Source organism: Camelus ferus, chromosome 28 (assembly GCF_009834535.1).
Source record: "Camelus ferus isolate YT-003-E chromosome 28, BCGSAC_Cfer_1.0, whole genome shotgun sequence".
Classification (NCBI taxonomy): domain Eukaryota; kingdom Metazoa; phylum Chordata; class Mammalia; order Artiodactyla; family Camelidae; genus Camelus; species Camelus ferus.
In genome coordinates, this window is record NC_045723.1 from 4419805 (window position 1) to 4433327 (window position 13523).

A 13523-nucleotide genomic window follows, 5' to 3' on the forward strand; every position below is an offset into this window, starting at 1 on the left:
CAATTGTGTTTCTTTCTTGCAATTCTGTGGGTAGGCAGCCTGGGTGCCAGCGTAGTTCTTCACCTGGTATTAGGCGGGATCACTGCAGTCATCCGAGTTCAAGATGGCCTCACTCACGTATCTAGCAGTGGGCCTGGCTGTTGGCTGACGCACATTGTGGCCTCCTTCTCCATGTGGCCTTTCATCCTCCAACAGGCTGGATGGGGCTTCCGCCCAGCGAGTGGTCTCAGGGTCCCAGGACAGCGAGAGGAGGGATTGAGAGGTTTCTGGAGGCCTAAGCTCTGAAAGTCATACGGTATCACTTTCTCCGCATTCCGTTGGTCAAGGCGAGTCACAAGGCAGCCCAGATTCAAGGGATGGAGAAGACTGTCACGGTGCCCAAGCAAGAACGGGGCTAACTGAGGGACATTTCAAGCTGGGGTAAGGCACTTCACACAAACAGAGAACAGCAAGAGGTCATCTGGTGTTGGGAACAGAGATGGGGGATGTGGAAGCAGGCAGGAAAACCTTCTGCAGAGTCTTAGGAATAGCTGGGGTGTTACTGCGAGCGCACTGGGTACCTCGCACCTTGGGCATCTGTTGTATAATTAACACCAAAGCCATGGAAAGCAGGGTTTGCTTTGGAGGCCGTAAAGCTTCGTCATTGCCTGTTCTAGGCCATCCTTCTCTCTCCTAAGTGGGTGAGGAAAATGCAGGGAGAGTCAAAAAGAGGAAGAAAAAAACTAATCTGCAACTAGGTGGGGGTGGGAAGCAAAACCGATGTTATTAAAATCTCCCCTGGAAAAATCTACATATTAACATATCCACATAGTGTCCCTCCCTTGTGAGCTGTCTCCTCTTCTTTAACGTAGATATTTTCAAATCCCACTCGCTGGATAGTTCCAGTGGATCTTGTGTTCTTCTTGTGTTTGGAGCAGTACTTTCCCCTGCTTTCGGCCTGTCCTTTAAAAAAGATTCTGCAAGAATTTAAAACTTGCTCATATTCTTTTATTTTTAAAGGGCACTTCTCCATTGATGTTGCAAAAGCTAGTGAATATTCTTTGTAAAGAGATGGGTGGGCTTGGGGTGCTTCATCCAACTCAACTGGCTTGCATACTGGCAGAATGGGGGGGGGGGTCCTATAATGTGTACCATTTTTTATGCTTATAGTGTGGAAACATGTTTGATATGCTTATGTTTGGTAATTAAACTTTTATAATAATTTTCTTAGTCCTAAAAGGCTATCTGGTAATATGGAAATACTGTAACTGTGTCATCATCAATGTTCTAGAAGCTACCTAAGTTTACTTTGTATGAAGATCATATTTGTAAAATGTCTTTAAAACTGCTCAGTAGCTCCATGATGTCAGAGGCTTGTGACTAATGTGTTCACACTAACTCCAGTGCCCAGCACAATCCCCAACACAGCGTGGGACTACAGTACCTACTTTGTAAGTGGAAGGATGAGCATTATTGTGACCATCCTCACAGGCAGAGGAGGGAGACACCTGGGATCTGAGTCAAACGCATTGGAATGATGCCCCATCTTTCATCGGGACACTGATTGTTTTGGGGTTTGTGTGGCAGTCTGTGACAAATGGAGAGAACGAAAAGGAGGGGTATCTCAGAGAGCCGAGGAAATTTAGGTTTAGAAAGAATCGTAGCAGTCAACACCCACTCTCCGAGTCAATCCAGCATTCCTCTTTGGAATGTCATTAGAGGGTTTGGTCTCTGAACACTTACAAGCAAGGAAACCCTCTTCTTCACCAGCCATCGGACTCCTTTTTCTAAAAAATCAATTTTATTCTCATTTTTAAAGTTGTCAAAATATCGAATAGAAATGTGCCTCCTGTAATTTCTACCTCTGGACCTTTATTCTGTGTTCGACACCAGGCCAACCAAACCCATACTCTCTCCGAAACGGCGCTCTTTCAAATAATTGAATCTCCCCTGTTGTTGAATATATGACACAATTGGTTGAGTTGTAATGCAAACCCAAAGGAAAAACTGTCTTGAATACTGATATTACACTATGTGGAAGGTTTAGAGGCTTGCACACCATCTCATGGTTTTGAACTGTGTGGTTAGAGACGTTCAGAGTTGACAGATTAGTCAGGGATTTGTCAAGAGTATTAATGACAAACTCTGAAATCTTGGTCGGTGAAAGTTCATCGTAGTGCATCTTGCAAACAGGATCAAAGTCTTTTCAGTACTGATTTGATGATGCTTAACCACAGCGTGTAAAGAATGAAGGTTTTCCTTGGAAATTACTGAGGTAATAGAGCACATTTTAAGGGAAGATGGACTGTTGGACTATTAAAATTCATGCTCTTCCCCACCCTCCCCACACCCCTGTTTTGGGGACCCCCCTTCATTGTCTCTGAACACCTGAAATGGCATTTTGGACTGCTGCAAAGGAACTGTGGTCTTAACAGCATTCGTGTCCCTCAGTGATGACCGCCACCATGAGGGCAAAGTGGGGCTGGTCTAAGTGATGTTTTTAAAAACCATAAAAATAAATCATAGAAACCTGGGGGCTTAACTTCAAGTTGGTGAGTGGAAGAAATTTACGGCCAGCTGAAAACTTGAAAAGTGGAGGAGTAAAGTGTGTAGCTGGTAAGTGGAAAGGAAATTAGTTCTCCTGACTTGTCCTTGTCAACTTTTAGAAAAACAATGTATTATTTTGGGTAGCTTTTTTTTCCTCTGCCATCTAAACCATGGAAAATGAAATAAAAATATACTCAGTGCAGCTCCTCCAAAATCACTGGCCTGCATTTCCATCTCCCTTATGCAGGGAAGTCTTATGGGTGCCTTCCAGTGGTTGTCAGAACATGGAGGGTGTCAGCAGGGTTCCTTTGTGTTAATTTCCCACAGGTAGATTTCCCGAGGCAGCCAGGTGGAAGGTGCCAACAAAAGTGCCAATGCCTGGCCTTGGTCTCCTGGTCCCACTGTGCGGGTGTTTCAGATTCGTGGCCTGATGCCAGCTAGGGATGGGAGATGTTAGTCTGGAGGACTGGGGCTGGTCTCCACCCATTCACCTGTTCTGATGCTCTTCCTGTTCAGTTGCCTCTGTGCGCCAGAGGGTGGCACCCCAGGCACTCCAGAGGTGGAGAGGAGGAAAAGGGAAAGGACTGGAGGAGAGGTGGGGGAAGGGGACAGGAGGGGAGGGGAGAGAAGGATTGGAAAGGGGAAAGTTGATGAATTCTCAGATTTTGGTCTCCTGCCCCCAGCTAATTTGGAACCCCCTCCCCCACTCCTTTTACAGAATCAGCTGAGCTTCTGCCCGACTAAGTGTCACAGAGTTAGGAATTTCTAAGATGAAAAAGGCATGTGAGGGCGACTACCATCCGGGGTCCCAGGAAATCGGAAGGGAGACTAGTGTCCGCGGGCGTTGGGTGTACGGGTGCCTGGGAGTGGGCGTAAAGCCGCGGGCACCAGGTTCTTATGAGTGAGCCAACATCAGACCTGTCCCTTTGTGTCGTGTTTTGCAGTTGCTCGATTTGTGCGACTCAGTGAAAGACGATGCCCTGAGGGTGATCTCCGCCTTTAACATCCCACACACCTCCCTCCACTCGCCAGTCGCTGGAATCACCAACTCGATGGCCGCCTGGAAGGCACCGCTGCATCCCCTGGCCGCGAAAGGGGCTCGCTCTCGGGGGCCCAAGCTGAGAGCCAAGTTATAGCGGGTGTGGTGGGAAGAGTGGTGGCGCGCCGGCAGCTGCCGCGACGCTTCTCAGACGTCCGGAGCCGGGGTCCGAGGCTGGTTGGCACGCGGCCCTCAGGGATTTTGGTCATGGAGTGGGGGGGGGGGGTCCCGCTGAGGCTGGCGAGGTTCTCTCCGCTGCTGGAAAAGGGAGCCAGGTAGCCGGGCTGCAGCCCCCGGAGGGCGGCATTTTACGCTCTTTCTGTAACCCTGCCGGGTGGGGCCACGACCTCTGCCCCCTTAGGCACCAGATCCCCCTAGACTGAGTGGGCTCCCCTTTGAGTGTGCCCCAGAGTCGGTCGCCACCAAAGGCCTCCCTCTGTCAGTGTGACTCAGATTCCCAGTGATTTGGGAAGACTGTGGTGCAGGGTCGGAAAAAAAAAAATCAAAGCACAAAAAGCAAACACCCACGGGCAAAGGTTCAGTTCAGCAAGTGATGCTTTTCCAGTGAATCAGTCCCCCCTGGGCTCTGTGATGAAACACATGGTTGGGAGAGGGGAGTGTGAGCTTGGAGTTTTGCTCTGGGCAAAGTAGAACTCGGGCTCGTCCCTCCAGGCCGGCAGCTTCCGGATGGACTGTAAGACAACGCTGGGAAAACAGTTTTACTAAATGAAAGTGTCATCTATTCTTGAGAAGAGCACAGACACAGATAAAGTTTAATAAAGAAATTAAGCGTTGGGAAGGCGCTCCGGCTGCTTGCAGAGGACGGGGAGGTGGAGCAGGGCAATACACCGCAATAAGTTGGTTTCGGAACTTGGAGAGACCACACCGGCGACTCCTGTGGTTCCTGCGAGGGCCGTAGATGTCGCCCGACTTCATTCTCGCTTTCAGTCCAAGCCATCTTCCGTTCTCCCTCTCCACATCTCGTGGAAGAGGCAGGAGGGGACACTGCTGTGCTTGTGTCCCCAAGGGCGACATCCAGGACCAGAGCACAGATCTAATGCCTAGCTGCCCTTCTCACGTTGCCCTTTCTCTAGGCTCGGACTCAGCGGGAGAGGGCGGGAAGCTCCCCGGCACAGTCTGGGTTGCTGGAGCAGCCACCTCCAAGCCGAACCCCGGCTTGTGCCCTAAATAAGAGCATTCAGCTGTTGCTTTCCCCAACTCCTTTGTTTTTAAAAAGTGTTCATAGGGTCACTAGAGCAGACGACTCGGGGGCGGGGGAACTGCACAGAAGCCGAAGACAACCATCAGGGTTTCTTCTGTGTGGTTCTTTTCCGGTCTGCGTCGTCCAACGCCACCGAGAGCGCGGAGCACTCGGGCGCTCGGCGGGTTTGGGGCTCGCAGCGGGCACAGCAGGTTGGTCTCTTTTCCTGGGTGCTGCGCCAGGCGGTTAAGACGAAGAGTTCGCCTACGGCCTCCAATGTAGTCACTGACGGGAGCTTCAAGCTGCGGGCACGGTAAACTTTCCTTTGCGTCCACTTTGCCGCGTCGACATCCGAGTCATTTCCCTCCTGCAACGAAATCCCCGGGTGGAGCCCGGCCCGCGTCCTCAAGCCCCTCCCTTCAGGAGCCCTTGGCCCCCTTCACTTCGCTCAGGACTCTTCGGGAGGATGAGCTGAGAAGACTTTACCCTGGGGTTGTGCTGTCACGCTGACGTTCTGTATCTGCTTACAAAACATAAAAATTGACCAAAGTGGCCAGGCGGCGGGACAGCACTCGCTGACTTGCTTCTCTGCACCGAGGCACCCTGCCAGGGTGCGGGTTAGGGAGGCCCCTAAAGTGAGTCTTTAATCCATCTAGCCTGATCTCTACCGCGGCGGGATGTTCCACCTTCCAAAGGACTTGCACCCGACTCCTCCGCCAAGGGTGTCTCAAAACAAGGGGAGTGCAGGGAGGGGCAGAGGTGGGGAAGCAGGATGCGCATTGAAGCGACAGGGGTGCGGACACAGAGGAGGACCGGGGCGCTCGCGGAGTTTGGTCTCGGGGGAAGGAGCGGGAAAGGAGCCGCGGACTCCAAGGAGGACGGGGACAGGGGCGCGCAGGGAAGAGGGGTGGGGGTATTGCCCTCCCCCTATTGCTCTCCACTTAAGGCCGGAAGCCCTCGGGGCTGCCTTCTCTGTCCTTAGCACGCCCAGGGACGGTTCCTGGGCGGTTCTCTGTGAGCCCAACAAATCTTCAGGATCCCAAACAGGTGGAGGCACTATCCTGTCTCCCACCTGGAGGCCACGACTTTTCTCGTCCCTTTTAATTTTTTTCTTAAAAGGATTTTTTTTTCCGAGTTCTTTTTTCATTTCCTTATTTTACCTGCTCTGCGCTCACTCTCTTCCCGGGTTGCGGGAAAAAAAGCCTCCGGGGATCGCTCCTGACCCTTTTCCTCAACTCTCCCGACTAAGGGCTCTGCCTCTTACCCGAGGTTCGGCCGGGGCGAAAAGCTAGGTGCCCCTTCGGGGTGACTTAGAGAGGGCGCCTAAGAGTACCGCGTTGAGGTGAGGGAGAGGAAGATGAGAAGCCTGCAGATGGGAGTCCCGCCCAGAGACCCGGAATCTGGAAAGGAGGGGCTCAGAGATCCCCCCTGCTCACCCTTGGACCCGCGCGTTCCCGAGGACCCACCCAGTCCCGGCGCATGCCCCAGAGCGGCTTAGAGAGACACTCCCGGGGTAGAGCAAGGGCTCGGCGTAGCCTCCTGAGTGGCTGGACCTGGTTCAGAGCGTGGCCGGAGCGCCCCCTCTGTTCCATGCGCACGCGGTGACCACCGCTGGATGGGGAAAGGAGCGAGTACTTTTGGGGGTGGGGGATGGGTGCGCACAGAGCCGTCTGCGGCCCAAGTCACTGCAGTAAACACGCCGGGCTGGGGCAGGGCCGGCGGCGCGCGCAGCGGGGAACCCGCAGGGGACGCCCCCGCCTTTACCTGTCGGAGCCTGCACGCGCCGGCAGTCGCGGCGCCGCGGGGGCGGAGCTTGCCAGCCCGCGCGCCGGGGCGGGACTTAGCGGGGGCGGGGCCCGCAGTGATTGGGCGCGGGCGCGGGGCCGCCAGCCTGAGCTGGACTGCAGGGACGCGCAGGTTTCACTTCGCTCCGCGCAGCCTCCAGGTCTCGAGCGCGTAGGAGCGCTCCGTCCCCCGTCGTCGCCGCTGCAGCCGCCGCCACCACCGGATTCTCTCAGCCGCCCTGCGAGCCCTGCCCTCTGCGGCCAGCATCACTTCAGGCTGCTGGGTTCGCCCCGCTCCCGCCGCCGCCGCCGCCACCGCCTCGGCGCCCTTCCCCTGTCCCTCATCCCCCCAATGTCTGACTCTGACTCTCGGACTGAGAAACGCAAGGTAAATACTTCCGAATCTCGAGGAGCAGGCCGAGTACGGATGGAAGACTTGGCGCTGGAGCCAGCACGGCTTCACCTTCTGCCCGCTTCCCGCGCACGTGCAGGCAGAGACCAGTGTACGCGTCTGGCTGGTCGTCTGCCGGGAGAAGGCGATCAGTGTGGGTCGGGTTTCCTCCCCAGGCCGGTCCGTTTTGGGGAGGGTCGTCCGCGGCTCGCGCAGGGATGCCGCGCATGGGGGTGGTGAAGGGTCTCAGGGCCAATTGAGAGGCAATGCATGCTCCCTGTGCTGTCCCCGGAGCTGGGGGACGCCGCACCGTACTGGGCAGCGCGCCTGGCCGGGAAGTCTCGCCAGCCGCCCGCCCCGGTGGCCCCCGAGTTGCGGTCGCGAGGTATGAGCCGCTCTCGCGTCTTGGCTTTTAGTGGGCGCGGGCAGATTTACAGAACTGTGATGGTGTTTAAACTGATGAGACTCGGGTTTTCCTTTTACTCATTCAGGCCGAGCGAGGTTTCGGGCAGCTGATGCGTTCGCCCTTGCGGACTTGTCTAGGGCTCTTGCCCGGTCTGCGGGCGCTCTGCAGTCGATGTCTGACGCACAGTCCGCAGACAGCGAGAGACGGCATTTCCCGACCAACGGGGCCACACAGTGGACGAGCGGCGGGCAGTAGAACCTGCTCGGTCCATGGGGCCGGGCGGTCTTAGCGATTCGGGCGTGCCCGAGCGCAGCCCGACCCACTCGCAGTGCTGGCTGGCAGTGCCGTGCCCTCGGGGGCCTGTTACTCAGGGTTGGCTCAGGTAGTGGAGGGCCCGCCGCACGCCGGGGATGGGGGCTGTGGATGTGTTCCTTGTCTGTGGTGGTCACGGGTGCGCGCGGAGATGCGCGTCGATGGCCAGTGGTGGCTGCTCAGATTTGGTGCGTGTCCCCCGGCGCACGGGAGAAAGAGGGAAGAAGTTGGAGGAGGAGGAGTGCTACAGCTGGAGTAGGGGTCCCCACCCCAGCGGACCTGGGTTAGGGTAGGCGGCCGGGACTGCAGTCTGGGGACGGCCGTGCGGGTTCTGTTTTGTCTCCAGGTGACCGGCTCCTGGGGTCAGCAGGAGCTGCGGGGGCGCTGGAGGCGCCTGGACCGGCAGAGGGGCGGGGCGGGGTGGCGTGGGCACCTTGTGTCCCGGAAACCTCCACCGAGGCTCCCTCCACCGCCACTGCCCGAGCGGCGTTCGGAGGCGAGTTTGTCAACAATCGCCTTGCCTTTGGCGGCCTAACGGGTAGGCGCCGCCCCCGCCGCTGCCGGCGATTGGCTGCGGCGCGGAGCGACCGCGCGAGGGCCAATTGGGAGCGCGGGCACCCGGCGCCAGCGGCGCGGGGAGGTTGGCGGTGCCGCCGGCGGCGGGCGCAGTGCGCGAGGGGAGGAGCGGGAGGAGGCGGAGGATGTTCCCGGCGGCGGCGGCGGCGGCCGGGGCAGCGCGGGCCAAAGGCGCGGCGCGCGGAGCCCTCGGCTGCCCGGCAGAGCGCGACGTTGGACGGGCTGCGACTTGCAGGCTCTGCGCTGCCCCGGGAGCTCCCAGCGCGAGTCCCGGGCTTTGTCTCCCGCGCTGCCTTCGCGGTGACGGTCAGGGGGCTCCAGGTCGGCGAAGGGCGCGGGCCGGGTGCCGCGGGGCCCGGGCCCGGACGCGACGCTCGGAAGGGAAGGGGCGGACGTGAGTTTCGGCCCGATTGCCTTCGGAGGGGAGGGTCTTTAGGGCTTGGGAGCTGCGCTCCCCGAAGTCGTCTAGCGTGCAGAGTTGCTTGTGGACTTTGCAGGGGGCGCCAGGGAACGGCTTTGGGGACCCCCTTCAGTCTGGAGGTGTGCACTTAACAGTGCCGGTGTACCTCGAAGACGTTCTGTCGGGTTCAGTGCAGCGCGCTGCCCCACCCCCCGCGGGAGGAGGGGCGCGCGGGCCGGGAGCGGGAGGGACCGCGGGCGGAGAGAGTGCCGGAGCCCGGCCGAGCCGCGCTGAGTTACAAACTCTATTGTGACGCACTTACTACGACTGACGGCCCTTGCCAAACCTTCCCCAGACTTGCTGTCCTCAGCACTTTCGGCAGAACAATGGGGCCGGAGCGGGGAACGCGGCCAGTCGCCTGCAATCGCTGCATCTGCGCCCGCTCCTGTGCTCCAGCGCCGTATCTGATCCCGGGAAATCAGAGCCCACTGGGAGTTTCTGACTTATTCTAGTCGGCCCTGAGCAAAGAGCAATGCGAATAGACCTCAACCAAGCAGCCTCCTAAAACGTGTGTGTGTGTGTATGTGTGTGTGTGAGTGTGTGAGTGTGAGAGAGAGAGCATCAGTTCAGCTAGTAATTGACATTGTCGCTGTGTTTTGTTTGGTGGCAAGAAGTTTAGTCCGTCCTCTCCAACCTCCCCCACAACAAGGATAATGATACTTTTTGTTATTTAGGTGTATTTTTATCCTTATTTGTTAGATCATATAGAGAACTGTTACTGTGTAAGTTCTGACTATAAAATGTTTGCTATTAATTCTAAGGACTTTTAATGGATAGGTGAAAATTTGCTCATTTATGAATTCCTCGTAATTATTATTTGACATAAGGTAATCTTAGTTTTAATTCTACTTGCAGAAAAAAAGACCAAATGGCAAAGCAACCTTCCGATGTAAGTTCTGAGTGTGACAGAGAAGGTGGACGATTGCAGCCCGCAGAGAGGCCCCCTCAGCTCAGGCCTGGGGCCCCCACCTCTCTACAGACAGAGCGGCAAGGTAATCCCGAAGGAGAAGGGGACCGCTGCCCCCAAGGCAGCCCCCAGGGCCCGCTGGCCCCACCGGCCAGCCCAGGCCCTTTCGCTACCAGATCCCCGCTTTTCATCTTCGTGAGAAGATCCTCTCTGCTGTCTCGATCCTCCAGTGGGTATTTCTCTTTTGACACAGACAGGAGCCCGGCACCCATGAGTTGTGATAAATCAACACAAACCCCAAGTCCTCCTTGCCAGGCCTTCAACCATTATCTCAGTGCGATGGGTAAGCATTGCCCGGGGAATCGGCAGTGGACGTGTGGTTGCTTGAATATCTGTCCAGAGGTCGTGTGTAGCATTTAAAGCCCCTGTATAGAGTTCTTGTAGTGATTTATTCCATGTCTTCATGGGATTGGAGCATATATCAAATAAAAAAATCCAACCAACATTTTTAAAAAATGGTACCAAGTTTTGTGGCAGTGATGAGTTGAGGTCCCAGCGAACCCCTGGTGCCTTCATTAAAGTGTCTGATCAGGGCATGTTGTCCTGACCGCTAAGATTTACACATTAATGACCTGCTTGAAAGGGACTCGTCAGGTACCACAGCAAGCTAACCAAAAGTGTGAAGAAAAGGAGGAGACAAGTTAATCATTTTGGAAAATGACATTTTTTAAAAAGATGAACTAGTTCCTGTAGGCATTACCACCACAGAACCATAAAAATAGTTTGTTTTCTACTCAGATTCCTCTGGGTTTATTTTGTTTGCTCAGAGGATTTGGACATAGTACTAATAAGATTAGATTGTGGGTTTTTATTTCAAGGATTAAAGACAGTTTTCGGGTCTGAAGGAGGAGCAGCAAACATAAATGCCCAGAAAAATCTGGTCGTCCCATCGCTGTGGGGACTGACTGGTGGGGATTATGGCAGACTGGAGAGCGTTTGCCTTCTTCTGCTCTGGCCGCCCCCAGTTGTGGCTGTGAGGGGTGTGTGGTCTCACGGTGGTAGGTTTTCCTATAGTGTCAGATAACCTGACGATGCAGATTTTGATGCTGAATCTCCTGATGTTTAAACATTAGCAACTAATTTAGAACTTTGAAAGCGCTGGAAAGCCAAACAAAAACATCCACGGGCTTGATTTGACCCTTGACCTTCCAGCGTGTGCAGTTCTGACCACCTGGGTTGGGGGGCAGGGGGAGGTGAGTGTGTTAGTACCAATTGGTATTCCCCAGTAGTGGAAAAGGTTCATGTCTTGATCAGGGTTCACCAGAATCTCATTTACCATTTGTCCAGATAAGCCCTTCTTGGGTTAACGATACAAGTAAGTTGGCAGCGTTACTGCTTAAGAACTCCAGCGTAGGTTCTTATTAAAGCTTACGCCAAAGGCTAATGAAAACAAAATCATCAGAGTAGACACTTAACTGCTGGAAAACATAGACAAATCTTACATTTGCAAATACCATGGGGCTTTGTCTTTATAACCTTTGGTGAGATAAACCCTTCGTGTCTGGCCCCACGTTGCAGAGTTAGGAACAACCTCAGAACGTTGGTCATGTGTCAGGGGTCGGGCACACCTGGGAAGTGGCAGACAGACAGGACAGAAACACCAGCAGCTGTGCATGCTGGCTGCGCGTCTCCTGCTGAACACTGAGGGGCACTTCATTAGGAACCCCAGACAAGGAAAAGAGCTGGAAGTTTTATTACTCCTGGTCCTTTAGTTCCTGCTTATTGCTAGACTCCTGGGCTCCTGTCAGCCTCAGCAGGTCTCGGCGCTTGCAGTATGTTTTTCTGTCCTTGAAAACGCTCTTGACTATATGAGCCCTTGACTCATGAGTAAATGAGTTACTAAGTGAGTTAATGCGGCCTTATGGTGTGCACGTTTGAACACCCGTGTATTTTAAGGATCCTCTGGCAGCCATTATAGTTTTTCCCTGCAGACTTTTATTATCAGTCTCTGTAGGTAACTTAATGCGTGGAAATACCTTCTCCTTCCCTGGGATAGTCCTTCCTTAACCAGGAATAGTGGATGAGGCAGTGTTTTTTGGGTGGGTTTCTTTTTTTTAATTTTTTTTTTTTAACATAAGGATATAGGCATCAGTGCTTTTTTTGGTGACATGCTGTTTAGCGAGCTAATTATAAGGTGAGCACCGTTACTCAAGATGACAGGTGTACAGCTTTAGAGATCACTAAATTATTAAGCAAAGTTATGGTTTAACCTGTGAAGTATAAAGTAATGGATCCTGAGGTGTAATTTTATAGTATTAACTACATCCCAGTAGATTGGTGTGATAACGTAGAGTTTAAGGCATAGGATTAAATGATAAGCTGTGAGGAGTTTGTCTGAAGTTAATGCACCAAGGTAAGTTTTCAGTGTTAAGTTTTTGGGAGACTTGTTTGGGGAGGGGAGAGGGGTGGAGAGGGGGACTGCTGGTAGGAGGCGGGGACTCAGATGTGAGTGCGTTAAAGAATAAAATGTACACTGTTTGGTGTCTATAACTTTGCTTCCTGGCTATTCTTACAATAGTCCAGTGCTTGAAGACCACTGAAATACGCCGAGTTGGTAAATTTGGGGGTCTTCTCCCCTTTACAGCCGTGTTTAGTATTCCTTACTCAGCCGTATCCATTAAGATCTTCAGTGAAGCTTTTGATAACTTAACTGCAAAAGACATTCTTCACAAAGAGGTCATTATGATTGGTTTCAGCCAGTGCAGCACAAATGTGAGGTTATTAAGAGGTCCTCCTTGGGGCTTCCTTCATCCACAGAACCGTTTTCTGTGGAGTGACTTGGGGTAGAGAGCAGCGTGTGTTGCACTTTTGTTCTTGATCTTTGTTCTACTGAGAGTGTAAATTCTTGTCTGGGACGTGCAGCAGTTAGATGTTTGTACCAGGAAAGTTTTCATGTTTTTCCTCCATAGCCTCAGTTTTTCTGAAGATATGTTCAAAGAGTATTACATTTCTTTGTGAGAGAGACAGTTCTTTTCACTTTCACCAGATTTTATTCTTTTTACATCTTGGGAGGATTAGCTTGACAAATGCTCTCTTAATCCATGAAGAGCTGATTGTTCTAATCAAAATTACTGATGAGGGGCAGGGAGGGTGTAGCTCAGTGGTAGAGCGCGTGGTTAGTGCGCACAAGGTCTGGGGTTCAATCCCCAGTACCTCCACTAAATAAATGAATGGGTGAATAAGAAAAAAACAGCCTAATTACCAACCCCCCCCAAAAAGGCGAAACAAAACAATGACAAAAAAATGTTCTAAAAAATCGCCAGCCAAGGTGGTGTTTGGCTGAGTGCCTTCTCTGGGGAGTGTGCTTGGCCATGTGTGTTTTTAGTACATGCTGTGTACTGAATTCTCTACAAATCCATGCTTTGGAGATGTAGTCAAAGCAGTTGCAGATAAGAGTTGAGAAAGGTCAGGATATGGGTGAGTGCTTGTTATTAACAACTCTCATACATCATTCTGGTAAATGACTTAAACTTTGTACTTGTTCCCTGGCATGGCTGAATTCATGGGGCGGGGGTGACTGAATTGTGTTGTTCTTCGAGTCTGTCCCTCGACGGCTTGTGCCTGCTTTGCTTGGAGCTGGTAACTGGCCCCTGTTGTAAACTGTGAGCTCTCTGAGTTGGCCTGAGGAGGAGGAGGTGCTTAGGAGATATTAAGAATCATTTGAGCTTTGCCCTTTCCATGGAGACGACTAAGGACAAATAAGATTTCCCAAAAAGTCCTTACAAGAAGAAGACCCTGCCAACACCTGTCAGAAAATAGTTATTTGGTCCAATTCTAAGGTTTGTCACGTAGGGGTGACAGGTAGAGTCTAGCTCAGCACAGGCCCAGTGGGCCAACCACATGTGAACATTGAGCCCTTAA

The 13523-nt window shown here is 53.2% G+C and overlaps 2 protein-coding genes across 11 annotated transcripts in view; both read left to right on the forward strand.

Moving 5' to 3' along the window:
* The window catches only part of ACOXL (acyl-CoA oxidase like), a 281193-nt gene extending 276834 nt beyond the window's left edge, over positions 1–4359 (forward strand). The window contains exon 22 of the mRNA XM_032469554.1: positions 3471–4359. Within this exon, the coding sequence (XP_032325445.1) occupies positions 3471–3662 (192 nt within the window). The 3' untranslated portion in view covers positions 3663–4359. The remainder of the gene's footprint in view (positions 1–3470) is intronic.
* A 2256-nt stretch (positions 4360–6615) lies between these two features.
* BCL2L11 (BCL2 like 11) overlaps positions 6616–13523 on the forward strand; it is a 42157-nt gene continuing 35249 nt past the window's right edge. For 2 of the 10 annotated variants that reach the window (XM_032469847.1, XM_032469846.1), the window contains exons 1-3: positions 8316–8629; positions 9551–9687; positions 9856–9945. In XM_032469847.1, the coding sequence (XP_032325738.1) occupies positions 8361–8629; positions 9551–9687; positions 9856–9945 (496 nt within the window). In that variant the 5' untranslated portion in view covers positions 8316–8360. Of the gene's footprint in view, positions 6939–8315; positions 8634–9550; positions 9946–13523 lie in introns of those variants that run through there. The other 8 variants (XR_004315908.1, XM_032469841.1, XM_032469839.1 and 5 more) reach the window with 7 other exon arrangements.